The 25,636-nt window shown below is 42.4% G+C and overlaps 3 protein-coding genes and 1 long non-coding RNA gene across 4 annotated transcripts; 1 reads left to right on the top strand and 3 right to left on the bottom strand.

The window, feature by feature from the left end:
• Positions 1 to 390: 390 nt before the first annotated feature.
• LOC107305403 lies at positions 391 to 2,231 on the bottom strand. The gene is made up of 3 exons (XR_001551552.2): positions 1,817 to 2,231; positions 1,332 to 1,455; positions 391 to 874 (listed from the first exon to the last, which is right to left on the bottom strand). It is a non-coding gene; the product is annotated as an uncharacterized LOC107305403 (long non-coding RNA).
• Positions 2,232 to 5,564: 3,333 nt separating this feature from the next.
• LOC102713144 (cyclic nucleotide-gated ion channel 18-like) lies at positions 5,565 to 8,964 on the bottom strand. Its single transcript, XM_040529367.1, has 6 exons — positions 8,930 to 8,964; positions 8,455 to 8,851; positions 7,705 to 7,917; positions 7,272 to 7,582; positions 7,025 to 7,136; positions 5,565 to 6,870 (listed from the first exon to the last, which is right to left on the bottom strand). The coding sequence occupies exons 1-6, from the start codon at positions 8,962 to 8,964 to the stop codon at positions 5,827 to 5,829; spliced, it is 2,112 nt and encodes a 703-aa protein (XP_040385301.1). The 3' UTR covers positions 5,565 to 5,826.
• A 4,022-nt stretch (positions 8,965 to 12,986) lies between these two features.
• LOC102709614 (nucleolar complex protein 2 homolog) lies at positions 12,987 to 19,748 on the top strand. Its single transcript, XM_006664300.2, has 12 exons — positions 12,987 to 13,192; positions 13,303 to 13,381; positions 13,878 to 13,980; positions 14,726 to 14,777; positions 14,854 to 14,948; positions 15,313 to 15,378; positions 15,522 to 16,034; positions 16,612 to 16,911; positions 17,559 to 17,885; positions 18,245 to 18,451; positions 18,667 to 18,765; positions 18,871 to 19,748. The coding sequence occupies exons 1-12, from the start codon at positions 13,081 to 13,083 to the stop codon at positions 18,934 to 18,936; spliced, it is 2,019 nt and encodes a 672-aa protein (XP_006664363.1). The 5' UTR covers positions 12,987 to 13,080; the 3' UTR covers positions 18,937 to 19,748.
• Positions 19,749 to 21,496: 1,748 nt separating this feature from the next.
• Positions 21,497 to 24,271, bottom strand: LOC102712678 (deoxyhypusine hydroxylase-A). Its single transcript, XM_006663784.3, has 8 exons — positions 24,155 to 24,271; positions 23,871 to 24,074; positions 23,372 to 23,505; positions 23,055 to 23,281; positions 22,831 to 22,969; positions 22,302 to 22,428; positions 22,088 to 22,206; positions 21,497 to 21,987 (listed from the first exon to the last, which is right to left on the bottom strand). Exons 2-8 carry the CDS (start codon positions 24,043 to 24,045, stop codon positions 21,946 to 21,948), a joined length of 963 nt encoding a protein of 320 aa, XP_006663847.1. The 5' UTR covers positions 24,046 to 24,074; positions 24,155 to 24,271; the 3' UTR covers positions 21,497 to 21,945.
• Positions 24,272 to 25,636: the final 1,365 nt, after the last annotated feature.

Here is a 25,636-nt window from a genome sequence, read left to right as displayed (position 1 = left end):
ACGGTGCGGATCAGATTGAGGACTCCTGAGCTGGACAGTGTCAAAATCCGTCAGGCTAGCAGGAACGGTCTATGGGCCGGGCCTATCCACGGGTTACACAAACGGTTCAAACATGGCCTAATATCAGGCCGTCCTGAAGGCACTGCGGTCGTGTGGGAGCCTCGATACAAGCACAAACAATGAAGTTCGAGCAGAGCCGGCGCCTGCGGAGCGAATCGTGGGTGCCTCGTGGAAGCAGCAAGGGCCTATTTGGTTGACTGTATCCCTCTAGCTTGCCTGGCTCATCTCTTATATCCAGGCTAGATTTGACCTATTTGGTTGTCTGTATTGAATAAGCCTGGATATGACGGATGATGTTTGGTCGCCTGCAGCAAATGATTGCATGTATGAGATACTGTTTGGTTGGTTAGATACATCCTCGGTGAGGTTATAGATACAATCTGTACTAATGAATATAGATACAATCTGTACTAATGAAGTGTGAGATAAGTAGCCTTCATTTAACATTCTGGTTATCTATATTCAAATAAAAATGTATTGATACTGAAAACGAGCATTTCATTTATTTTTGAGGCTAATCTGCGGAGACGAATTACAAAAGACAACGTCAATACAACACTTGAACCAATGGCATTCTTTTGTATTGAGAGACCGGAACCACTGAGCTGGAGGTGAGCAAAAAAATATGTTATAAATCCAATATGGTCTAAAGAGTGTGCACTAATAAATTTTGCACATAACAGTAGCTGAAAAGTTCAGCAATCACATCTAGCACGATTTACAGCAATCCATGTGCACTGCCTTTTGACGTATGTTCAAGAAACTTTCATAATCCTGTAGTTCTAACTTCTGAAAAAGGTTTTTATTCTCAGCCCTGAATGCATAGAAAAAAAAGAGTTTCAGCAATATAATATTCACATTACTAGACGAGGTTATATCAATCTCACCAGACTATTATGTTCTTTCGATGATTAAGCATCAAATTCAACAGGAGGTTGTGCTAAGTTGTTCAAACAAGACAGAAGTGCCTAGAAGTAATGTAAATTATTGCCCGCTACACAAATTGCTAAGTATGGCATTGCAACTTTGCAAGCATTAGCTCAAAGTAAAAACAATAAAATAAACTAGGTTCTTCTTATGATGTAAAGCTTTTCATTTGAACATTTCATATAATTTGTCACTAAAAAAGTACCATGTTTGAATTTGACTGTAACCCAGATTAGAACAAGAACCCACATTAAAAATAAGTCATTGCTAATAACTCAGGTATCTCAAAGTAAAGTAAAGAAAATAAAAGAAAAGAAAAGGATTTCTGAATTGTTGCTGCCAACCTTAATTGGTGAAGATGCTGAACACTAGGGAGTTATCAGCCAGGTTAATAGCACCTAATCAATAGTATTCGTGCTGCAATTTATTCCAGAGAATAATATGCATGTCTTAGTTCTTGTTGTTCATCTGGGGATAATTCAACATTCAGAGAGCTCAGGAGAGTTTGTTTGTATATATCTTTCAAATTTGACAAATGTTTCTTCGAAAAAAAAACTAAAAATCATTAGTAACAAAATAACTACGTCACTGAACAATCATTAGTAACAATATAATTTATGGGTTTCTCGTTCCTTTGACCTGCATTCTGTGACACTCAAACAAAACGAATAGAGTCCCCTTGTCCCAGTAAGGAGGAGAATAACTTGGATTGCCAAAACGACCCCATCAGTTGCTTAAACACAGAGATTAATTAACTTGGATTGCTCGCAGGACAGTAAGGAGGAGAATAAATTGACAGCAAAATAGAAAGGGGAAGAAACTTGTTCACCTTTGCAGTTGCAGTAACCGGAAGAGAGGAGGAAGGCTAGCAGGAGCCACCGACCTTGCTGGGGACGGGACGAGCGCGACGGGCCGACGAGGGCGCTGTGGAGGACGGCGAGCGGACGAGGCCGTGGCGGAGGACGGTGGGCCGGAGGACGCCGATGGCCGACGGGGCGGCCTGACGATGGTGGGGCAGGCGGAGGAGGGTGGGGCGGCCGAGGGCCACGGCGGACGGCGCGCCGGCAGACAGACGGCGGCCCGGCGGACGGCGGACGGACAGACGGACGGACGAAGCCCCGGCGGACGGCGCGCCGGAGTCTGGCCCGGCGGTGGACGGCGCGTAGTGATGCCCCCAAACCCTAGTTTTGCTGTGAGGGGGGAGAATGCGGACGAATTTTTCAGCGGGTGCGCGACGCACTCTGGCCTGCACGGGCGGGTCCGCGAGTGCACGTGCGGGTGCAGGCTTCTCGCACAAGAGACAGGCTGACGAGAGAAGCTGGATTTCGCCGTTTCCACTCAGCCTGGGGGACTTTTTTTCATCAGTTTGGTCTGGCTCTACCTCGCGTACGGTAAACCAAACAGGCATTTCTTTACATGATAGTACCAAACAAACATTTCTCTGCATGACAGATGCGAGCCAGGCCTGATACAGGCAACCAAACAAACCAACCAACCAAATGAACGAGTGGCGCCAGCGTGGGAGAGGAAGCTCTGGAGAAAAAGAAGAAGATGTATTCCGTTTGGATAGGACCCGTTATGTAGAGTTTTCTTTATTCAAATAGAGATACGAAGTATTACCAAATTTGGGTTAGCGGATGTACACAGTCCTCCCTCTTTTATTTGACGAGGGATTTAAATCATCTACCATTATGATAGTGACATTATAGTCACTAATATGTAGATCCCACAGATAATACGGTACTGTAACACACAGCAAACACGGATCATGAAACGGTACTGGCCATGAAAATTTTGAATCTAAATCCTTAAAGGATCACCCCATCTATTGTTCCCTCCGCGTTCCCGGTGCCTCTGAGGGACGTGTGTCGCGCTGCGCGGCACTCCGCTTAGACGAACGGATTCGCTCGGATTTGTTCCACGGTGGAAGCGTGATCGAGGCGATACCGTCGGGAGGCAGCCGATGCGCCTGGATTCACTCCGCCCCTATGCCGGAACAGCGCCCAAGGCCGGAACAATGTCGCGCCTCCGTCATCGATGTCTCATCGGCGCGTTTGGTTGAGGTCGCCTCGTCAAATCCAGCAGCGAGGCCGCCTGCTCGCTCGATGCCCGCCTCCACCAGATACAAGATAAGTCCTCCTCCTCCCCATCTCCTATCTGTTGTGTGCCCTTTCTTCTTCTTCTCAGTCCGGTTTGAAACCCTAGCACTACTTCTTTCGTATTGGTCTCGATTTGTTGCTTTTGATCTCATCTGTAGTTGTTTGTGTTCTTGTGCAGATGCGGGGACAGTCATGGCATCGATGACCTAGCAAGGGTGGGTGGGTTGTGGCTGCAGCGAGCTTGGTTGTTGGTTGAGTTGGGGTTAGGTCAGACGATCTTCGAGGTGAGTTGGTTCTCCTCTAAACTTTTTTATGTGCCTTGTTTGCTGTGTAATGTTTTCTCGTCTAGACAGAAAGCTTTATATATGCTAATCGGGGATGCTATTTGTTGCTAGAATATCATGTAATGATTCCCTTTTATTTTGGAGAGAAACTCTAAATTTTTTGGTGTGCCTTTGTTTGCTATATAATGTTTTCTCCTTTAGACAGAAAGCTTTATATATGCTAATCGGGGATGCTATTTGTTGTTAAAATATCATGTAATGATTCCCTTTTATTTTGGAGAGAAATTTCTTTGGTGAATTTGTCCTCCAGTAGCTTCCTGCGTACTAATTAGGATACTCTTTGTTGCTAGATCATCTCTTGCTCAGGGAAGTAAGTTTGCTGTCAGATTGCTGTTGCTTTAGGTTGTATGCCACTGAGCTTCGCAGAGGTGATGTCTTTCTTCCTGCTTCCTTTCTTTCAGCGTGCTGCACTTGGTTCACTTTTATCTACAATGTTTATATTTATATGCTGCTGCACGGAAAAAGGCCTTGTCTGTCTTCTTTCCCTATCTGCTCTTTATATTCAGTGAAAGCTGATGCATTCAAAGTTCTGGCCTGGTTTTGTTGGATAACTGTGACCTCTCTTCTTTACATTTGGCTTTTAGTCTATGTGTCCAACAACAGTAGCTACTGCTCAGCAGTTCAGTTACAAAACAAGTATAGAAAATTCTTGCCTGCTATGCTCACTTGTGTTGTCCACTTGCTAAAGCAAAATTTAGATGGTCTCATACTTGATGCATACAAAAGCAGTACTTTTTTGAATTTATACGAAAGTTCACAGATTTTGTGAGAACTTAGGTACCATTAGTTTAGAATGTCGAACATAGATATATAATAATTAATTTGCACCATCTATCTATTGCACATACTGATAGATTATTTTCCTTCTGCAGCCTAGAAAAAGATGCATGAGCAGTGGAGCTCATGCTCATTTTGCCTACCAGTTGTAGCCAACTTTTTGTCTACTTGATCCCCGGTGGACGTCTTATGCGGGGAATGCATAGACATGTGGTTGTAGTTTGTGTAGCGTACGCATTTGCTGTTTATTTCAGTTAGTATTCACAGCTACCCATCAGTCTGTTTGGTAGCTATGGATACTAGGTGTGACATGCATGTGGTGGTCGAATAAGCTGTAATGAAGATGTTCTAAATGCTCGACATTGATCGATAGGATAGCCTGGTGCTCGGATGTGTTGTAATGCTAGCTCCAGATGCCAGACAATCAACTTTGATGCATAGGATAGTTTGGTGCTCAGATATGCTACAACGCTCTTGATTTAAATGCTGGACAAACACCTCTAATGAATGGTGCTATCATTTTTGTAAATGGTTTTTAGATATTTCGTTTCTTTTATCGGCTTCTGTTTATTTTTATCAAGTGTTTACATGGTAGGGCGTGCATCGCGTACCGAATGTTCTAGTCCAAAGTCTTTAAAGCCGTTGTGATTTGGAGCTCCAAGAGCTTTTCTGCCTGGCGTGGCCACCAGCAGAGGCTGACACGCCACCCCTCCCCTTTTCCGGCCATTTTGTAAAAAAGCCCTTGTGGTTGATAATTTCATATACGTAACTGGTTGTTTGTTAGTAGTCCCCATCAGTACATCCTCATGTTCTGTATATTTTTTTTAGAAATCCTCCACAAAATAGAATATCCTATGCGAAGGAGGAAAAATCCGATAGTAGAACAGCGGGTCTTAAAAACATAAGTGAGAGGGGCCTTTTTGAAAAGTGTGTACTCCAGGAACCCTACCCACCTCTCGCCCTCCTCCCCCACGCCGCCTCCTGCTCGCGTCGCCTCCGCCCCCGCTCGCGCCGACGCCGCCGCATCCTCCTCCCGTGCTGCGTCTCCTCCTCCTCCGCTTGCGCCGGCGCCGACGCCGCCTCCACTCGCCCGAGTGTCGCCGCACCACCCTCCACTCGCGTCGGCGCTGCCGCGTTCTCCTCCTCTACCACATCTCCTCCTCACGCTGGCACCCATCCGGTCATCCCATCCGCCGGACTCCCCACGCGGTGATCGCCCTCACCGTCGTCGCTTCTCCCCGATCCGCCTCCCCCTTTAACCCTAGTTGAACTAATTACAGCATGCGTATCTATCCTAGCGATCAGCCGTAGTACTCACGCTGACGCTGTAGCACACAGCAAGCGCAGATAGTGCGTGCACATCGTATCTCGGAAACATTTCTGATCGACTGAAAAGTGTGTGGTCAACTCTACTACGTACATCAACACTAGTATACAGTAGTACAAAGACGACGACGACGACATGCATGTCGCCGTGCCATGTCTGCGTCTTGCTAGCTAGGTACACTACTAGCTATTCCATTCCATAGTTCCTGGACAGTGTAAGAAAGAAAAAAAAAAAGATGAGTACATGTGGATCTCTCGTGGTGGATCGTCGGAGGAGGAAGAGAGGTTTTTTGTCAGAGCACGTCGTCGGTGCTGAGGGAGAAGTCGGGCTCGTCGGGCTTGGCCAGCTTGGGGAACTTGATGCTGGACACGTCCTCCATCCTCGGCTGCGGCGCCTTGCCGTGGTGCGCGGCGGCGCTCCTCTTGGTGTTCTTGGCGAACTTGGAGGCCAGGAACGTCGCGCCGAGGTGCGCGCCGCCGCCGTCCTTGTGGTCGCCAGCGCCGGCGGCGCCGCCTCCGAGCAGCGGCGCGCTGTCGCTGTCGTCGGGGCCGTCGCCGTCGTCGTCGCCGGCGCCGCCCTGGCCCTGCATGTAGTAAAGCTCCTCCTGCTTGATGAGCTCCCTGGCCAGCTTCCGCTTCTTGTAGCGGCGCCACGCACCCTGCACGAAGCAGGCGCCCCAGCTCCGCCATTGGTGGGAGTAGTACCGGAACGCGTGCTGCAGCCGCTTACTGTGCAGCCGCTTGAACTGGTTGGCGACGTACTTGAGGTCCTCGGCGCGCAGCGCGAACGCCTCCACCTCCGTCACCGACCGCACCGTGCGCGTCGACTGCGGGAAGTTGAGGCTCGGGTTGGGCATGAGCGCCCACGTCAGCAGCTCCTCGCCGCAGAAGTCGCCGGGGCGGAGCGTGATGGAGCTGAAGAAGTTGGTCCGCCCGCCGTCCGTCGTCGAGCTCTCCAGCTCGCCGCGGATCACGAACAGCATCTCACTCACCGGGTCCCCCTCCCGCACGATGTACGCGTCCTTGGTGCTCAGCGACGACACCAGCCGCTCGCAGATGGCGTCCAGCAGCTGCTCGTCCATCTGGGAGAAGAAGGGCACTCGCCGGACCAGCGCCAGGCACAGGTGCCGCTGGATCTCTCGCCGGAGGTCCAGCGGCAGCGACTGGAGGATCGACTCCTCGTCCACGCCCCTCGTCGCCAGCCACTTGTACTGGAAGAACCTCCTCACCCTCTCCTGCAGCTCCAGCGGCAGCTGCCGGTGACGCATCCACTCCTCGATGTCCCGCCGCTTCACCCGCCATTCCTCCAGCCTCACCGTCATCGATTGCAGGTACGTCTAATCACACCAGTTAATCAACAACTCATTCATGTTTCCAATAAGAAACAAGAACATTTTTTTACAAAAAAAAAAAAACTTGTTTTTTTTCTTCATATATTTTTAAGTGCAGTGACAAAATCGTCAGTTAAAAATGCAGCCATAAGCTACAAACCTGCATGTTTCCAATGAGATGTGAGAAGAAGACAAGCCCCATGATACATATCAGAATGCAGAATATGGTTTCTCCCCTGTATGTGCTGTTCTCCAAGTTCTGTCCGTATGAGCTAACAATTTGCAGGAAAATTACATCAACATATCATCATTAGTCAACCAATTTACGCATCAGTATCAGTAATCAAGACACTAAGATTAATCTGATCAACTGAGGAAGAGCACGAGAAATTCAGATAGATATGCACCTGAGATTCCTGAACCCCCACCAGAGGCAGTAGAGATACTTGTCCCAGAAATTCACCCCGGTAATATCCAGATTCAGAGCATCGGCGAACAATCCGTAGCCGTAGGTGGCCTTAGGAAGCAGGCACCGCTGGTCGATCTCACTGCGTGAATGCCAGTCCATCCGTATGGGATCCTTCACCGTTTTGCAGTCTAAGTAGTCCATGTAGCATTTTGGTATGGCTGGGTTTGTTCCATTCTCCCTCGTGCACACGTCCACCCAGCAGGTGTACTGCCTCTCTATTGACAGCAGATACCACAGTGCTCCAAGAACCTGCATCCATTCACCACAAGATACCATTATATTCAGGTTGAAATCTTCAGTCTTTTGGTATAGCAACTGTTCTGAATCTTTGGCTTCTTTTGGTAGGACTGTTTCTGAAGATTGCATCATACATGGCTTGCCAGTGTGTAGAGGAGAAGGTTGTAAGCAGCACCAGCCCAGGCAGTTCTGGTGACAACTCCACTGGATTTGACGATCTTGGAGTTCAAGGATACGATGAGGAACACTCTGGGGATGTACTGGATCAACACGATCATTGAGAGCGTGTTGTTGGTGTGGTTTGCAGAGGAGTTGCTCACGGCTGGTATCACAAACCAGACAATCACCTGCATATATGTATTTTGCACATGTAAATTCACATTCAAATCTATCTGATAGGGCCTACAAGTGGACATGATTCGGCATAAATTTGATAATTTCCAAACAAAACATCAATTTGTTTGTTTTTGTTTAAACACTTTCTTACTTGAGCTTTTTTAAGCTACTTGAAAAAATATCTCAAGGTATCATATTTTTCGATATAAAAATTTAGTAACTTGAGACACCATGTATCTTTTTTTAGTGAACATAAATACGATGTATCTTGAGAGACCAAAAATTTTAGTATAAAATTTTAATATCTCAATGTATTTTTTAAAGATTATAAAAAACCCTTCTTACTTATGTAAGCTGAATTGTGTATTTTTTGCATTTTATATTATAAAATTTTCTGTTCTTATAAAACACATATATTGATATATGAATAAATCTATGCATTACGAGAGTCATTTGGCCGGCATTTAGTGGAAAAGTGCATAGAATAGAGGAGAAAAAAATCATTTTGGAGTTTGAAATGCATGTGATGTGCATGGACGGATTGTAACCTGGGGGATGGGGAGCATGGCGGCGAGGTCGATGATGAAATCGTTCTTGAGGTAGCGGGCGGCGATCTGGTCGGGGTCGCGGACGAGCTCGCCGCGGCCGAACACACGGGAGCTGGGGGCGACGAAGGCGGTGCGGAACTTGAGGATCATGTGGGCGAGGTAGAAGAGGTCGGCGACGGTGCGCACGGCGGTGACGCCGACGCCGATCTTCATGTCCATGACGACGCACGACCCTTCGACGGTGTGGATGAGGTAGAAGTACATGGGGTCGACGAAGAGCCCCACCATGCAGGTGACGAGGAAGAGGCGGTTCCAGTTGAGCACGACGTCGTCGCCCGGGTCGAGGATGCGGCGCGGCGTCCACGGCCGGCGGCGCGCCGGCAGCCCGCCCGCCGCGGCGGCGGCGTTGGCCGAGGAGGAGGACGCCGAGGCGGCCTTGCCGGGGCGGAAGAAGGGCAGCGGCGGGCGGCGGAACGGCGGGAGCACGTGGCGGTGCAGGAAGCCTGCCATGGCCTAGCCGCGGGGGGCGTGGGCGGTGGCGCGCGCGCGTGCTGGGGCGGCGGGAAGCGCGGCGGGGCGCATGTATTGGGCATTTTGGGATTTGGCGGGAGGAGGAGCTTGGGTGGTGGTGGCAATGGACGGGCAAGAGGAAAGGCAGGGAGAGACAATCGAGGAATGGCGCCACGTGGACACAGATGAAGCTAATTCTACGCAACCTGGGCCTCCTAAAATTTTGAATTTGGACAACTCTTCTCAAACCCTCGAGTGATATCCCTCGTTTTTTAATTTTTTATCATATTTAAATGGTTACAAAAATATTGATATGATATCTTAATATATAATATATCACTAAACAAACATGCAATGCAAGAAAAAAAATCAATTCTACAAATTGCAGCCAAACAGACCAATATGAATATGCGTATAGTAATCGGAGTTTAATATTCTTTTCGTTATAACTTACCGGGATTGAATTCGGACATATATATTTATAAATGATATATCATATATTGATTTATTTTTTATTTTTAAAGCTTTTTTAAATATTTGGATGACATGAAAAAATGAGGGCTCCTCAAGATATTAGAAATTTTTTTCATAAAATTTGATGATATCATACTCTTCATTGCCACTTTAATACTCGTGAGAATGATACTTGAGAACATCTGAATCAATAACAATAGGTTAAGATATCAAATAATCGAACTTCAATATATCTAGTAGGAAAAAAATAATCTCTCGGCTTATTTGATTGGTGGCATGAGCGCAGCGCCTGGAATAAATACATACATAAGTGTTGCGTGAGAATGATTTATCCATGATTGAGAATGAATGAGTATATCAAGGCCTAGAGTGGGTGTAAATAGGCGATTTAAAAATTAAACCTAAAAAGCGGAAGCTGAAACTTTCAAAAGTTCCGGTCAGCTCTTTGGAACTTCCAGCTGCCGGAAGTTCCGTTGATCTTCGGAACTTCCGACAGCACCAGATCTAGAATAAGAAATGAGTAGATCTAGCCAACCAAAACTTAAATAAGCAAACTACCTCCAAGCTTTGCACAGTCAACAACTAGAGTACGCGCGACAAACAAAAGCAAAGCTCAAAGCACAAGTTAGAGAGAGATTTGACCACAAGTAGACACGGAGATTTTTTTTCCCAAAGTTCCAATCCTTGAGGGGATTGTACTCTGCGTTGAGTAGCTCAAACTTGAGCCGGGTTTCCACGACCCTTTCCGTTGAGGAGCTCAATCGAGGTGTCTCTTCCCTTTCAGAGGTGAGACCCAACCTTCACAAACCTTTCCTGGTGCACCACAAGAATTTTGGCGGATCTAGAAACGACGCCTAGCTGTCTAGGTGTCCTGAACCACCAAGAGTAACAAGCTAGCAAAGAGATCTTAGGGATGAATCTAGTGCTCAAGAAATTTCTCATGAAATCAACACCAAACACCCAAACCAACTCAAACCAATCAACTCAACACACACAAAATCTAAATCACTTAGATCCGTGGAGAGAATTAACTGAGAAAGCAAGGCTCAAAGTGAATCTCAAGAAATACAAGCCTAGGGGGCAAAAGAAACTCAAGCAACCTTAGTTTGAGGGGTTGGGGGTATTTATACCCCCTCTCCTTTTCTGCCGGTTAGGGGCAAAAGATGCTGTTTTTGGAACTTCCGAAGCCTCCTTCGGAACTTCCGGTCAGTTTAAAAATAATAGCCCACAACACTTAGAGAAATTCAAAATCAATTGTGAAAAATCAGGTCTTCGGAAGCAGGGTTTCACTTCCCGCGCAAACCATCAAAACCACGACACCGTGCTCCCGTGGATCCCGCACGGTAACCACAAAAACTGTGATGAATTTAAATCCAAAAAATTTGAATTTAAACTCGCGCGGTTTTCGCGGCTTACCACGCGGTTTCGCTCGGTAAGCACTTGATGAAACAACGCATGAAAACCATGGTAACCGTGGTTTCCTGCGCGGTTTTTGTGGCCGAAACCACGGTTACCGCGAGGAAACCACGGTTACCACGAGGAGACCACGGGTATGATGTCAAATGCAAAAAAAAACTTTAAAAAATCTTAAAAAATACATGAAAAATAGAAAAACATTTTGTGACTATATTTATGACATAGAAAAAATATGACATGTTATAGGGAAAATAAGAAAATTTTTACATGACCTTTTCTAAATTCTTGATATTGCAACATATAAACATACATTGTCATATCACACTTCACCAAATAATTCACAACAATAATAAGTAACAATAACTTCATTTTAATTGCTGCGTCATAACTATACCTAGTACCCATTATTACGAATAAACCTATTATTTATGTACTTACATGAACGTATAATTTTTCTCCATACATATTTTTCATATATCCATCGATATATATTTGTATTTCAACATTATGTACCCTAGTGTGTAGTGTAAATTAATAATGACTTAACACAAAATATTCTTAACCATCTTCCTATAAAATATTACTTACAATAGGCTATTTTTAAATTTTCTTTCCCGAAATTCTCGTTTATGATTTTTAATTACACCGAAATATAATTTTTTATGAATTTCTTTGACAAAACTACACTATATATCAACCTATACAACATATATTTTTTTCATTAAATTTTCTCAAAATTTTTAAATTCTCCTCAAATTTAAACTCGATTACCGCGGCTTACTGAAGCCGTGCCCCCGCGGACCACGCGGTTACCGCCGCGTTAACCGCGGGATTGTGAACCCTGTTCTGAAGTTCCGGTCAAATCCTTCAGAACTCTTCTTTGGAACTTCCGTGGTTCTCACAGAACCAATTCTGAACTCTTCGGAACTTCCGAAGGTTCTTCTTCGAAACTTCCGTTATGATATAACTGAATCCGACGTCTTTGGAAGTTCCGTAGGTACCTTCGAAACTTCCGTAAATTTTAGCACAACTTCAAAAAGATAGCAAAAGATGCAGTTCAAAAATATTTTCGAGCATCGATTCATTCCTAGAATTTATTTGCACACCTCTCTTTATAGTACGACATTCCTAGTTGACTCAAACATAAAATAAATACAGACGCCAACACGGATATACCGATTTTCTTCTCTTTTTATCGTGGGCGTTGCAACAATAACTTCTTCATAAGTACTATCTATACCTTCATATTCTCACCCACATCATTCACCCACATCATTAGCCATCATCATTTGATTGTCGTTAATCACTAAAAAATTAGAGACCTAGATGCACTTCCAGAGAAATGTATGTTTAGCTAGTAACCTATGCCTGAAAACATTTGGAACTAAAAATCCCATAATATCTTCCTTTTTAACACTCCGTTTGATCGTAATCCATATACTTGCTTGAAATATGTAAGTTATTTTTTCTGCTATATTAACCAGTCCATTAAATTTCCCAATAAAAGCTACTAATATAGGTGTATAACGCATGTAAAAAGAAAACAACATGCTCTCATTTTTGGCTCATGCCCGTGTTTGTAAGCCAAAATTTAATTTTTCAACATTAAATTTAAAGTTGATTTTAAAGTTTTTTTTATTATAGTTTATTTTCTAGCATTACCTTTTAGACTGCAATAACACTTGTATAAAAGTTTTATTTATAAATTATATTTTAACCACTAATAAGCCATTCGCTTGTACTTATAATAGGCAAAAAGGTTAGTTAGATACCTATCATTATAAATTTAACGGTTTTAGAATATACCATTCAAATAGACATGCATGTATTGTACAGTTATTTAATATATGCCACTACTCACCTTTTCAGTACATTTTCTAAAATTTAATTCATACTGGGCATAACGTGCCTTGCGCATGCAGATTACTAGTCACTACATAAACATTAGAACTGATACTCATGTTTTGCCTAAAAAAATGAGCTTTTAACATAAACAAAAGAGAAGCCCATGTTGCAGCATGCTCCGTTGGGCCGTATTGTTAATTTTTCCAGCCCACTTACGAGCTTCAGGGGAGGCCCATTTAAGCCCACGCTCTTCTCCCAAAACCCTTACCCTCGCGACCACTCCGCCGGAGCGCCGGCGCCACCGCCCTCTCGACGAAGTAGAGAGAGAGAGAGCAGGGCAGGTCCCCTCCTCGAAACCCTAGCGAAGCAGCAAGCGCGGGGATGGCGAAGAAGCTCGGGAAGAAGGCTCGCAAGTTCGCGCGCAAGCACCTCCAGTCCGCCGCCAAGCGCAACCGCAAGCAACGCTCCCAGTTCGTCCGCCGCCCTCGCAGAGGTGTGCCCTCGCCCCCCCCCCCCCCCCGCGCCTTCGCCGATAGTTTTGGTTCGTTACGGCTCGGTTGGTCGCTGAATCCACCCTGTTTCTTCACCCTCTTCTCTTCTCAGGTGGTGGCGGCCGCGGGGACGACCGCTCCGGCGGCGATGGCGATGAGGAGATGCCGCGGCGAGCAGAGCATAACGTCATGTAATCATCTCCGCCCTACGGTTTTGTTTCACCTCGGTGCACGAGGGGTTGGTGGAAAGTAAAGCAATGCGATGTAGAGCGCTACTAGGGCCCCTGCCGCTCTAGCCGTTTGTTGTTGCTCGATCAATTTCTGTAACAATGGTTGCCTGCTGGACTTAGTAGATGCTTACGATGCACTGTGGGGGTGCTTTTACTGTGGTTTGGGATGACTGTCTAAATGGGAATTGTAGCTGTTAACCCCTAGCAACAGTACCAACTTTGCTTTGCTAGGTTCACACATTAGTTAGTGTTGTATTTTGTTTTTCTTTTTGATGAAATTGATCTGTTCTGAATTGAAGCTATTGAGAGCAGACCTTGTTTGCAACTCTAAATGATGCAATAGACTTACACTTACCTCAATTCCATTTAATAACTTTACAAGTAATATTGCACAATGGTTCATTCATTGTTTCGTTTCCTTAATTAACCAAATAAACTCAAAATGGTTTTCCTTTAGGAACAATGATGATGCTGAAACTTTGGTTAGTGGCCTAGAGTTTCCAGAAGATGAAGGTGAATTAAACAGTGATCTGTCTGATAGTGATGGTTATCTTTCAGAGGTATGTCTGCTTGTTGTCCTTTACAGAGGATCTTCTTCATTTATTGACAACCAAAATTCGTTTTATCCTAACGAAATCATCCTTTTCTCTAATTGTTCTAAGTGTCCAGATTTTCAGTGTTGTGATGTTTTTGTCGTGTTGATCTTAAGCAGATAACAAATGAGTATTGCCCACCTTTAGTTTGCTCCTTGTTCCACATGTGTCTAGCCTTTTTCTTATCTTCACATCCTATGGACAAGGGCATAGGCCTTATTCATTCTTTTTTCCTTTGTTCATAAAATTGCTTCAGAAATCTTCTTATTTTCGTGCAACATCCAAGTAGGGGACTCTAGTTTTGTGGGCAAGAGATGATCAAATTTGTTGTATGTGAGTATATTATATGGTGTGATGTCATGGCATCTATTTGTACGTAAGATAACACTCATTTTCAATCATTCTAAGTTCACTATGGACAATTTGAATAAACTTTTCAAATCGATTTGTCCACCCCCCGCCCTATTTTGCAGACTTGCTGGTTGCTAACTATTACAATGATTGGTTATCATTACCTCATCACTATAGCAGCCATAGTCATGATGACTCAGTTCTTGCCAGTAGTCTGCCATCTATAGCCTACTTTGGAAACATTTGCTGTTATCAGCCAGTGACATTATCTATTGTCTGTTATATTGCTCCTGAATGATTCTATGAACATCACAACTCTCACGTTGCCTTTATAAACTGCTGCTTGCTGCCTGTTATGCAGGACTCTGAGTGTCCGTATTATTCTGACAGTGAGGGTGACAATGTTGTCAGTGGTTAGTGTTTGATGAGTAAAGCTTATTCAGCTTTGTGCTGTGCTAGTATATCCAATTATCTCGATATTTTGTGCAGATTCTGTGGTCCAAGATGGCTTAGATGGAGAGAATGACAAGATGAATACAGAGATAAAAAAACAAAAGAAGAAGTTGAACAAGTTGATGGATAAGGTGAAAGTTGCCTTTATCTAGATTTGATTGTGCACTCCTTTTATTATAATGTTTACTATACACCACAATTTCAGGTTATCTGCCTTTGATATCTTGCACGTGGTTGCTGATTTGGGGTTCTATAGTTGTGCACATCACTTGTTCTTATTGAATGTAGCCAAGTCAATGCTTTATCATGTATTCCATTGGTTATTGTATCAGGCTAATCATGTAGATGAAGTACTCCACATTCATTTGAATGGTCATTCATCCATGTGCAGAGGATGTGTTCGTGCTTACAATAGTTGCTTTTTGCGGGATTTTAGGGCCTTAACATATATTTGTTTGGGTTTTTTTGTATTCATGCTGTTAATTTTATTTGTAGGACCCTAAGTTTGCAAACTACCTTGAAAAATGGCAATCAGAGTTGAAGAGCTACAGAAGTAAAGAAGTAAGAATTTCTAATTGGTTGCTCGTGCATGAGCCGCTGCGATTCAGATTACACCTTTTTTCTTTTTATACAATGTGCTTTCCATCTGAATGAATCTCGCTGAATGATTTTTTTTTTTTTGCTTCATTTTCAAACTGCAATAGGATTCCGATGATGATGAGATGGACTCTGTGGATAGTGATGCTGACTTTAGTGATAAAATTCCTCCAAATGATAAGATACTGACAAGGAAGACTATAAGTGAATGGTGCCAGTTAGTTGCAAAGGAACCTAAAGCACCTTCTCTACGTAGCCTGTTAAATGCCTACCGGGATGCTTGTCGATTTGGTGTTAATTCCAAGAGCCCTTCGGTGCAGAGAATTCGAAGTACTGAAGTGTTCTATCACATAATAACATTTGTTCTTTCTGAAGCAGATAACATTTTCCGTGCTCTCTTAGAAATATCTGATGATGTGAACAAAGGCAAAATTATGAATCTGAGAAGTGCAAAGAAATGGCAAACTATTGAACCACTCATAAAGTCTTACTTACAGAATTCTCTAGATCTCCTTAGTCAACTTACTGACAACCAAATACTTGCATTTGTCTTGACTCGACTGAGAGCATCTGCCGTTCTTTTTTCTGCATATCCATCAGCGTCAAGGAGACTCCTCAAGGTATTTGTGTCCGTCGTGCATGCTTCTTGTTAATTTTGAGTGTTCTCTTGTTATTCCCAGGAGTGTTCATGTTTGGAAGCTATTCTAGTCAACTATATCTTATATATTGTGGAAGTTTGTTCTTTTACATTATGACCATTTGAGAAATATCTGCTATGCCACCACTTGTTTGACCTCTATGTTTGACTGTAGAGATGAGGAGAATGATGGTTCTTTGTGCTGGTCACTTGCTATGTGGACATTGTGTTTGTAGGATAGCTGCCTGCTTTTAATAAACTCACTTAAGCCATCTATATTTGTTAATGCTTTTACCAGCTTCGAAACAGTATGTTGTTCCAAAAACCTGTGTTAACTGATCATTGATGTTTCTTCCATACCTCCTTCATAGTTTGACTACCAGTACACTTCCTATTGGTCCTGATGTGACAGAATTTTTGTGGTGTCAGTATCTTATATTATGCTGACATACATTTAGCCATATGATTATCTGAAAATAGGTTCTACAGTATATCTGCCGTGTCAAACTATTTTCTTATTAGCTGACATTCACTCATGGTATATTATTATCTTTTTACAGATATTGATTCGCTTGTGGGCAAGTGGGGATCATGACTTGTCTCTGTCCTCATTTCTTATGATCCGAGAAGTGTCTTCGCTGTTACCAGAATCTTTGGATCTTTGCTTAAACAAATCTTATAATGCATACCTTGCTAGTTCCAAGCTTGTGAATGACCGAAATATACATCATATTGATTTTTTGACGGACTGTCTAGTGGAGCTCTATTCTCTCGATGTTCAAAAATCATGTGAGAGGGCAACTACCTCTATAGAGCAGCTGAATGCTATTCTTAGGCAGGCTTCTAAAACAAAAGAAAAGGTATATACCACTGCTTCATTATACTGTTATGTTTGCACGTTGTGCAGCTCTTGAACATGAAATTCCATTGTATCCTATCAATAAAATCCTTATGTTCCCCGCAAAAAAATAAAATAAAATAAAATCCTTATGTACTTTTGATTTGCTGGTCTGGTATCCAGGCCCTGCTGCTTCCAAACAAGGCCTGAGGGTGTACCTAAACACCAATTACATTAAAATGCACTTCATTCAAACAGTCTGCTTCCTATACTTTTCCCCTCTTTCTGAAAACCTTGAGAAGTGAGTATTGCCAAAAGAGAACCTGAGGCATATGTTTTATCTTGCTGATTACAGTACTTCCTTCTTGCACTGGTGAACATTGACTTCACAAATTGTACCATACTCAATCAGTTCTTGCCATAACTTTTTTGACAATTTAGAATTTGTGACAAGCCACGTTTTCTTGCTATGCCAATCTAAATTAGACAAGTTCTTTTTCTGTGTTGTTGTACAAGAAAAAAAATTCATGATGGTATACATCAATACATGCCCATTTCACATGCGGAAAAGAAAACAATAGGATATCTTTGCATGTACTGAGGGTCTTGTTTTTTTTGCTTTGTTGGCACCACATGGATATTTATATTCAATCTTGTTTGCTCTTGCAGGAAGACCTCAGGAAGGTAGATAACTGGCAATATATTAACTGTGTAAACCTATGGGTTAGGTTTCTTCGTTGTAACTACAAGGACTACAATATGCACCCATTACTTTCTTCAGTGGTTCAAATAATAAGAGGAGTGGCTCACTTATTCCCAGGCACACGTTACTTACCATTGAGGCTGAGGCTTGTGCAGATGCTGAATGAGCTTTCTGGTTGCAGCCAGATGTTCTTTCCAATTCCATCTTTGTTATTTGATTGCCTAGAATTTGGTGATATCTCTCAAAAAGAACAAGGACAAAAAGCAAAGGTCAACTTTTCCTCACTATTGAAGGTATGCTACTCTACTGGGCACATTTTGCACAATGAATAGTGTGGAGCGTATTCTGTTTCATGCATTTCGACAGCCACTAAAATGGCCCATTACTATTCTACCAGGCCACTATTAAATTCACACTATTTCGCCTTGACTCTGTAAAATGAACTTTTCAAAAGACTAGTGTCACTAGTGCTCTTTTAGCAACCATGAATGTTCTTTTGCAATGCATGGCTAACCTGTAAATTCATATTTTTTACTCATATTTATTGACCATTTATTTCTGACCTTGCATTATAATACTATAGGTTTTTTCAAATTCTGTATTTCTATCATCTGAAAATGGTTTTGATTAACTTCTGTTGCTTTCTAATTAGGTGCCAAAGAACCTGCTGAAGTCAAGAGACTTCCACGAGGAGTGCATTCTTTCAGCTATTGATGTTCTGTCTTCACATTTTGCCCAGTGGTGCTATCATGTCTCTTTTCCAGAAGTTGCCACCATTCCACTCATCCTCCTGAAAAGATTACATGAGCAGACAACAATTGAATCACTTCGTCGTCCTATTAAACGACTGATAGACCAGGTGAATACACATGCTCACTCTACGGTGAACTATATAAGTTGCACTCAAACTGCAAAATTCCACGGGAATATGTTACTATAAATAGATTTGTTTTAAGCTCGTTTCCTTCTTTTATGGGTGGGCCAAAGCACATGATCTTTTTTGTCACCTAATTCATTGCTTATTTCGAGTTTGAGTTTCAATATGTCAGCTTCATTTTAATACTGCAATGGCAGGTGGATGAGAACAAGAACTTGGTAGAAAGGAAGAGAGACGGCGTCTCTTTTTCACCAAATGATAAGACATCAGTTGAGAGCTTCGTTCAGGACCTTCAGGTTCGATATCTCCTTGTAATAATGTTCTTATTGTGTAGCCACCTGGTATGCTTGCAAACTTGTTGCTTCCTGATGTTTGCTGAAAAACTCTTTTCTTCAATACAGGCAGACAAGAGCAGTGGAAAAATTTCACAGTTTTACAAAAACGTACCAAAAAAGTTTTTAAGGTAAAGACAATTTTGATTTGACAAAATCATTATCAGTGGCCTGCATCCAAACATCCCCTGTTATTTGCATGTAAAAAAGAGGTGCTATGAATGCGAACACACTTTTTTGGCTACCAGGAGTATGCCATGAGCACGAATGTTGTGACTTCTATCGGTCAACTTATTTTTGTCCAGGAGGTATTCATGAATGAGTTGGTTACCTTATGACATTGCTCTTGAGTTAAAACAGGTCAATGAGCATTTGCTGAGCAAAGTTTTGAGTGTGGATGTTACCGTTTGTTGATGCATTTGGCAATGAGCCTCTTGCGTAGCAAAATTTTGAGCGTGGATGTTACTATTTGTTGATGCATTACTGTAGAGGGCGAGTATGTTCTTTAAAAGTGATATGGTATTCCATATTTGTACTACATGACTTCTGATTTGCTACTGCTAATTGTTTGATTAGAGCATTTCAGGTTCTCTTTAGGTAGATCTACTAGGACATTGGAATGATGTTACTGTCTATTTGAATTGATTGGCTGTACTATCCACATTTCAAGTCTTCTGCTGTACTGTGGTGGGTTTTGCAAAATTTTATGCCAACTCTGAAGGGATGAAGAGTGGCTGTTAGCGTCACATTCACACGGTCATTTCTGGTGTAATAACTGCCTATTCTCTCACCTATGGGAAGTCGGGGGTTGTTTGGAGGATGGTCACAATTTGCCTCCCCTCGTCACAACTCATGTTAGATAGAGTTGACTAAATTAGCAATATGTTTGGTTCATAGCCACATTTATGGAAGTTTATCTTTTCCATCTTATTGGCCACATATTTCAATACCACAAAAAAGGGTGGCAAATTTGCCTCGTATTACTGCTGTTTGAAAGTAAGTGATCTCTTGCTAGTTCAAATTGAACTTTGGAGGAACTTATTTTGGGACGTGACGGAGCGAGTGCCACACCTTAGAGCATCTCTAGCAGCATAACTATTCAGCTCTTTAAGCTAAATTTTGGTAATATTGTCTAAAATTTGCACTCTAACAGAGTTGCTATCTGGCTAGCCAAATTACTCCCCCTACTGGCTGAAGATAGCCAACCAAAAAAATTTGCCAAACATGGGCCCCACGCATGTGTGACGAATAGCAAGCTGCGTCCGGGGATGACCGCCGCTGCCAGCCTGAGGACGTGCGGCGACCACATTTTCCCTGCCCCACCACTGTCGGACTCCAATCGCTCCACTGTCCGTGGAGGGCGTCGCCTGTGGCGAAGCTAGTAGTGTTTACCGGGGTCTTCGGACCTCGGATAAATTATCTAATTCTTATTAAATTATATCATATTAGATAATTAGTATGTATTGGATCCCTGTTAATTTCTGTTCTAGCCACTGCCGTGTAAGTCCATGATCTCTGTCGCTGCCATGGCCCGAAGAGGCCACTGCCGCCGCTGCCACGCAAGTCGGTCGTCGCCGCCGCAGCAGTATAGGCCATTGCCCCCGCCGTCGCAGCGTAACGGTCCCTTATATTTTCAGTTGTGCCAGCTGGTTTCCAATCAAAGAATTCGTGATTTGATTTATTCCTGCCCTTGAAGCTTCAACCAGGGTTCGCGTTACCGTGGTAACTGCGCCCTCCGCAGATATATGGTTTCGGTAAGCCGCGTTAACCGAGTTTAAATTTAAGGAGAATTTAAAAAAATTAAGGAAATTTAATGAAAAAATATATGTTGTATATGTTGATATATAGTGTAGTTTTGTCAAAGAAATTAATGAAAAATGTATTTCTGGCGTAATTAAAAATTATAAACGAGAATTTCGGGAAACAAAATTTAAAAATAGCCTATTGCAAGTAATATTTCATAGAAAGATGGTTAAGAATATTTTATGTTGAGTCATTATTAATTTACACTAGACACTAGGGTACGTAACGTTGAAATACAAATATACAACTATGAAAAATATATATGGAGAAAATTATACATGCATGTTAGTACATACATAATAGTTTTATTAGTTACTAGGTATAGTTGTGACACAACAATTAAAATAAAGTTGTTATTTGTTATTGGTGTGAATTACTTGGTGAAGTGTGATATGACGGTGTATGTTTATATGTTGCAACTTGCAATATCAAGAATTTAGAAAAGGTTATGTGAAAAATTTTCTTGTTTTTCCTATAACATGTCCTATTTTTCATATGTTATAAATATAGTCATAAAATATTTTTCTACTTTTCATATATTTTTTTAGATTTTTTAAAGAGTTTTTGCATTTGATATCACACCCACGGTCTCATCGTGGTAACCATGGTTTCGAGCGCAAAAACCGTGCGGGAAACCACGGTACTTACCGTGGTTACCACGCGGTAATCATGTAAAACCACGCGGTAAACCGTGAAAACTGCGCGAGTTTAAATTCAAATTTTTTGAATTTAAATTTATCACGGTTTTTGTGGTTACTATGCGAAATCCGCGGGAGCACGATGCCGCGGTTTTGACGGTTTGCGCGGTAAGTGAAACCCCGGCTTCAGCTAGTTTGTTCTATTTTAAAAAGGAAAAGATTCTACTTTCAGGAACAGACAAAATACATGCGTCTCAATCCTGTAGAACGAGGATACAATCACGCTCGATACATGCAATCCGCTTAACCAGGTAATCATCAATCTTGCCCTAGATCTTATCAGCCTATGATTCTTTGTTCTGAATGCTCATGGGAGTCTTCCAGTATTTAATGTTGCTATTATCGATACATCATTGACTATGTATATATAATTTTACATGGTACCATGAAACAGAAACTCTCATGTAAATTCTAAGCTACTATTTTTGGTTCTTATGGGCTCACGGCCAAAAGCAGAAGCAGCAGGGGAGGCAGTAGCAAGATAAAAAACACAAGCCGCAAAAACAGCAAAAACCCTCAATGGAACTAGTGATAGGGCATATGTAGGAGTGAAAAGTCTTGATAAAATGGATGACATAATATGTCGGTCAGCCTTGCAGTAGAGCGATATAGAGCTAGGGGTAGATGTATCGAGCATTCTAGCTTAGGACTCTTGCTGCACCCGAGGAGTCTGCAGAAACAAAAACTGCATGGAACAACACACTGGTTAAACTTAAACGATACCACAAAGGCACAACTGTTCTTTCTTAAAAAAAATAATCTGTTGATCTAGCCTAGGCATGTACCTCAAAGGATTTCCCTGATCTCTCATATTCAAGCATGCTGAGTGCGACTTCACAGCTTTGGGAGACTATTGGCTCAGGGTCCTTTGCAAATTCCTCCAGTAGTGCAATGCTTTCTTGATCTACAGGGCAGTGTGGTATTATGGTACCCTCAGAAAACTATCGTATATGGATGCTCATTGGGAAACTTTTTAACATATTTTGTAATGTTAGTTACCTGCAATTGAACCAAGGGCCTCAGCAGCTTCATGCCTGACCATTGGATGCTCATCAGCATTCTTCAGTACGGTGGAAAGTGCGTCTGAAGCAACTTTATTTTGTAGCTGACCTAACACATAAGCAACCTGCGGAAGGAAAAACAATTACACTCAAGAGCAAAATAAGCAACTAAACAAGAACAGCATGGAGTGGTTTGTTGATTATCTCAACGAGTATAACAGAATGTTTTAGATATGATGCTATTATTAATAAATCAAGCAACACGCACTTTGGAATCTGGAGCAGTTTCCCAGATTATATCATGCCATCAATCCTAGTAATATTATGCCTTCTCCTATATTTGGACAAAGGGATGCCCCTGTCTTACAAAAAAATAGTTTCTTGGCTATCCTGAATAACTAATAAAGATGAGTAGGTGCAATGCCTACATTTGCCTTGCTTTGCTTTCTGTAACAAGAGAGGAAACTAGAATAATTTATGCTTGTGGAAAAAGATGCAAACATATATTAGCTAAAGTTCAAGAATACCTCATGCTTTAGAAGGGCACTTTTGACACCAAGAGCTGCAACAATAGCAGAAACAGCAGCATCTCCGCTATCATTCCTTAGTGCAAAAAGAGCTGCATAACGTTCATACATGCTTTCTTGTTCGTTGAGAAGAATCTCCCTGAAAAGTATGGGTCACGCTAGTACTAGCAAGAAAATACATACAAAATACAACAAACAAGTGCGCGACTGCCTCAAAGACATACCTTAGTTGTTGTACTGAAAGTCCTTGCTTTGCAGGCAATGCTGGATCAACAGAGAGAAATGGTGAAATGGTTGTGCTTTCAGAACCATCAGCATTCTTTTGTTGTTCTATCCGCCTAAGAGCCAGTTCACATGTTTCTTGAACCTCCACAGCAGGATCAGCAGCTAAGCTCTCCTCCAGCAGGGGAATACTCTTCACCAGGCCAATAGCACCAAGGGCTTCCGCAGCCTAACAATCAATATATGTATAGCCAACTTCTCAAATGGATAGTAAAGCACTACAAGAAGAAGATGGCATTAAACTTCTCCAAATTACTACCTCATGGCGGACAATTGGATGAAGAGAAAGATCTTTGAGAACTGCCTCTAATGCAGGGATAGCCTGAGCATCTTGCATTTGTCCAAGCGCAAATGCAGCCTCATGGGCAAGCAAGTTAGAAGAATCCCTTGCAGCTGAGCATTGCATCAAACAGTCAAATATGTTAGCTTTTCTTAAACTTCTTCATGCTACTTCCTCCCGTCAAAAATATTTGTTGTTACAACAAGATTTGGTCAAAAGTTTAAAATTGTGACCATCAATAATTTCTTAGGTGCTTAGTTTAAATACAAAACAAATGGTATACATGGATTTTTCCCAAAAAGTACTATCACAATATCATAAACTTATTAGAATTTATTCTAACATAAAACTTGTCATAAACGACAAATATTTTTGTCCGGAGGGTGCAGAAGCCTCCATCAATGGATAACATTGCCAGTTTGTCACTAAACAGCAAGCTTTATCATCGATATGAGTGGGTGAGTTTGTGAGGTAAGACCTTGAAGGAGGGCGCACCGGGGGCCATCGCCATGGAGGTTGCGGAGGGAGAAGAGAGCGCGGAAGCGCTCGGCGATGGGCTGCGTCGTGTCCAGCAGCAGATCGCACAGGAACCTCTCCATCTCCGGGGTAGGCCCCGAGGCGGCGGAAGAAGCCGCCACCTCTGCCGACTCCATTGTTCTCTCCAGTAGCAGATTTGTGTGACCTAACGAATCACGCAAATAGAATGGGCGCTCCGGGCGGGCAAAGATAGATTAGGGTTAGGGCTCGGGAGACAGGGCGTACCTTCACCGGAGGAGCTTAAGCCGATGCTTTGGCCGCGCCGCCGCCGCCGACGAGGGTTGGGGTTGGGGGAGCGGGAGCGGGAGGAGAGCGGGCGCGCGTTATTCCCACGCAGTCCGAGTGGGAAGGAGATCGTCTCACGTTTCGTCACCTAGCTTTGTGTCACTGACTTGTGGGCCAAGAGAGAGGTGGACCCACATGTAAGCCAGAGGAAGTCACCTGCCTTCTCACCGGAGCACCGGCGGCCGCAGGCTCTAGTTTTTGAACACTCAAACCAGCAGCGCCGTGAAGAGCTTTGTTCTCTGGCCTTGTTTTCCAATTTTTTTTTAAAAAACATATCATCGAATATTTAATATCTAAATGAAGCATTAAATATATATGAACTAAAAAACTAATTACACAATTACGTGAGAAACCGTAAGATGAATATTTAGATATCTAAATGAAGCATTAAACATATATGAACTAAAAAACTAATTACACAATTACGTGAGAAACCATAATTAGTCCATGATTAGCCATAAGTGCTACAGTAACCAATATATGCTAATGACGACATAATTAGGCTCAAAAGATTCGTCTCGTGGTTTCCAGTCGAGCTGTGAAATTCGTTTATTCATTCGTGTCCGAAAACTCCTTCCGACATTCGGTCAAACGTTCGATGTGACATTCCTGCCAAAATTTTTTGCCATCTAAACACCCCTCAGAAAAACAATTCTAAAAAAATATATTTTTTAAAAAATAAATTATCAACTCAGTTCCCAATATTTTAAATGGGCCGAAAAAAACCATTGGAATTTATCATTTGACTTTGTGTGGTTCTTGGACCCACCAAAAATGCCACGTGGGTTTACTATGTATGTTAATTATAACATATATTTTACATATTTTCATAAGCTTTTTAAATAAGATGAATGATAAAGCGTGCGTCAAAAGTCAATAATGTCATTCGTTAAATTACAGAGGGAGTATTTGTTTCTGACTAGAGAGAGGGTCATATAAAATGATTGCGTGAGGTCAACAAACCCAATTTTAACAAAGGGTGAACCCTAGGTCATGTTGCTTCTGTATTTTCAAGCAATGCTTTGGTACTTGGTACGTAACAACATAATAACAACAACCAAAACAAGACGCTTCAACGGTGTATCTACAAAAAAGTTACGTTAAGACTCCTTTCTTTCTTTTTGGAATAAGTCTACTTCATACCCTGAATTGTCACGGTTAGTCTACTTAACCTCATAATATATAAAATTAGATATTCCACCCCCATTAGGTACGAAACCAGTTCAAATACCCCTTAGAGTGATTTTATAGGTAGTTTTGTTAAGTACATGATGACATGGTGGTGGTTTTGGCTATATGGAGTATGGAGGGGACAATGACATGGTGGTAGCCAGTTCGATAATTTTTTTTCCATAAGTGAACTGGGTTGAGAATGATAAACATTAGTGATAATATTTGATTTTAGGATTGTTGATCAATGGG

The sequence above is a fragment of the Oryza brachyantha genome, chromosome 12 (assembly GCF_000231095.2).
Source record: "Oryza brachyantha chromosome 12, ObraRS2, whole genome shotgun sequence".
Classification (NCBI taxonomy): Eukaryota; Viridiplantae; Streptophyta; class Magnoliopsida; order Poales; family Poaceae; genus Oryza; species Oryza brachyantha.
This window is presented reverse-complemented; position numbering and strand designations above follow the sequence as displayed.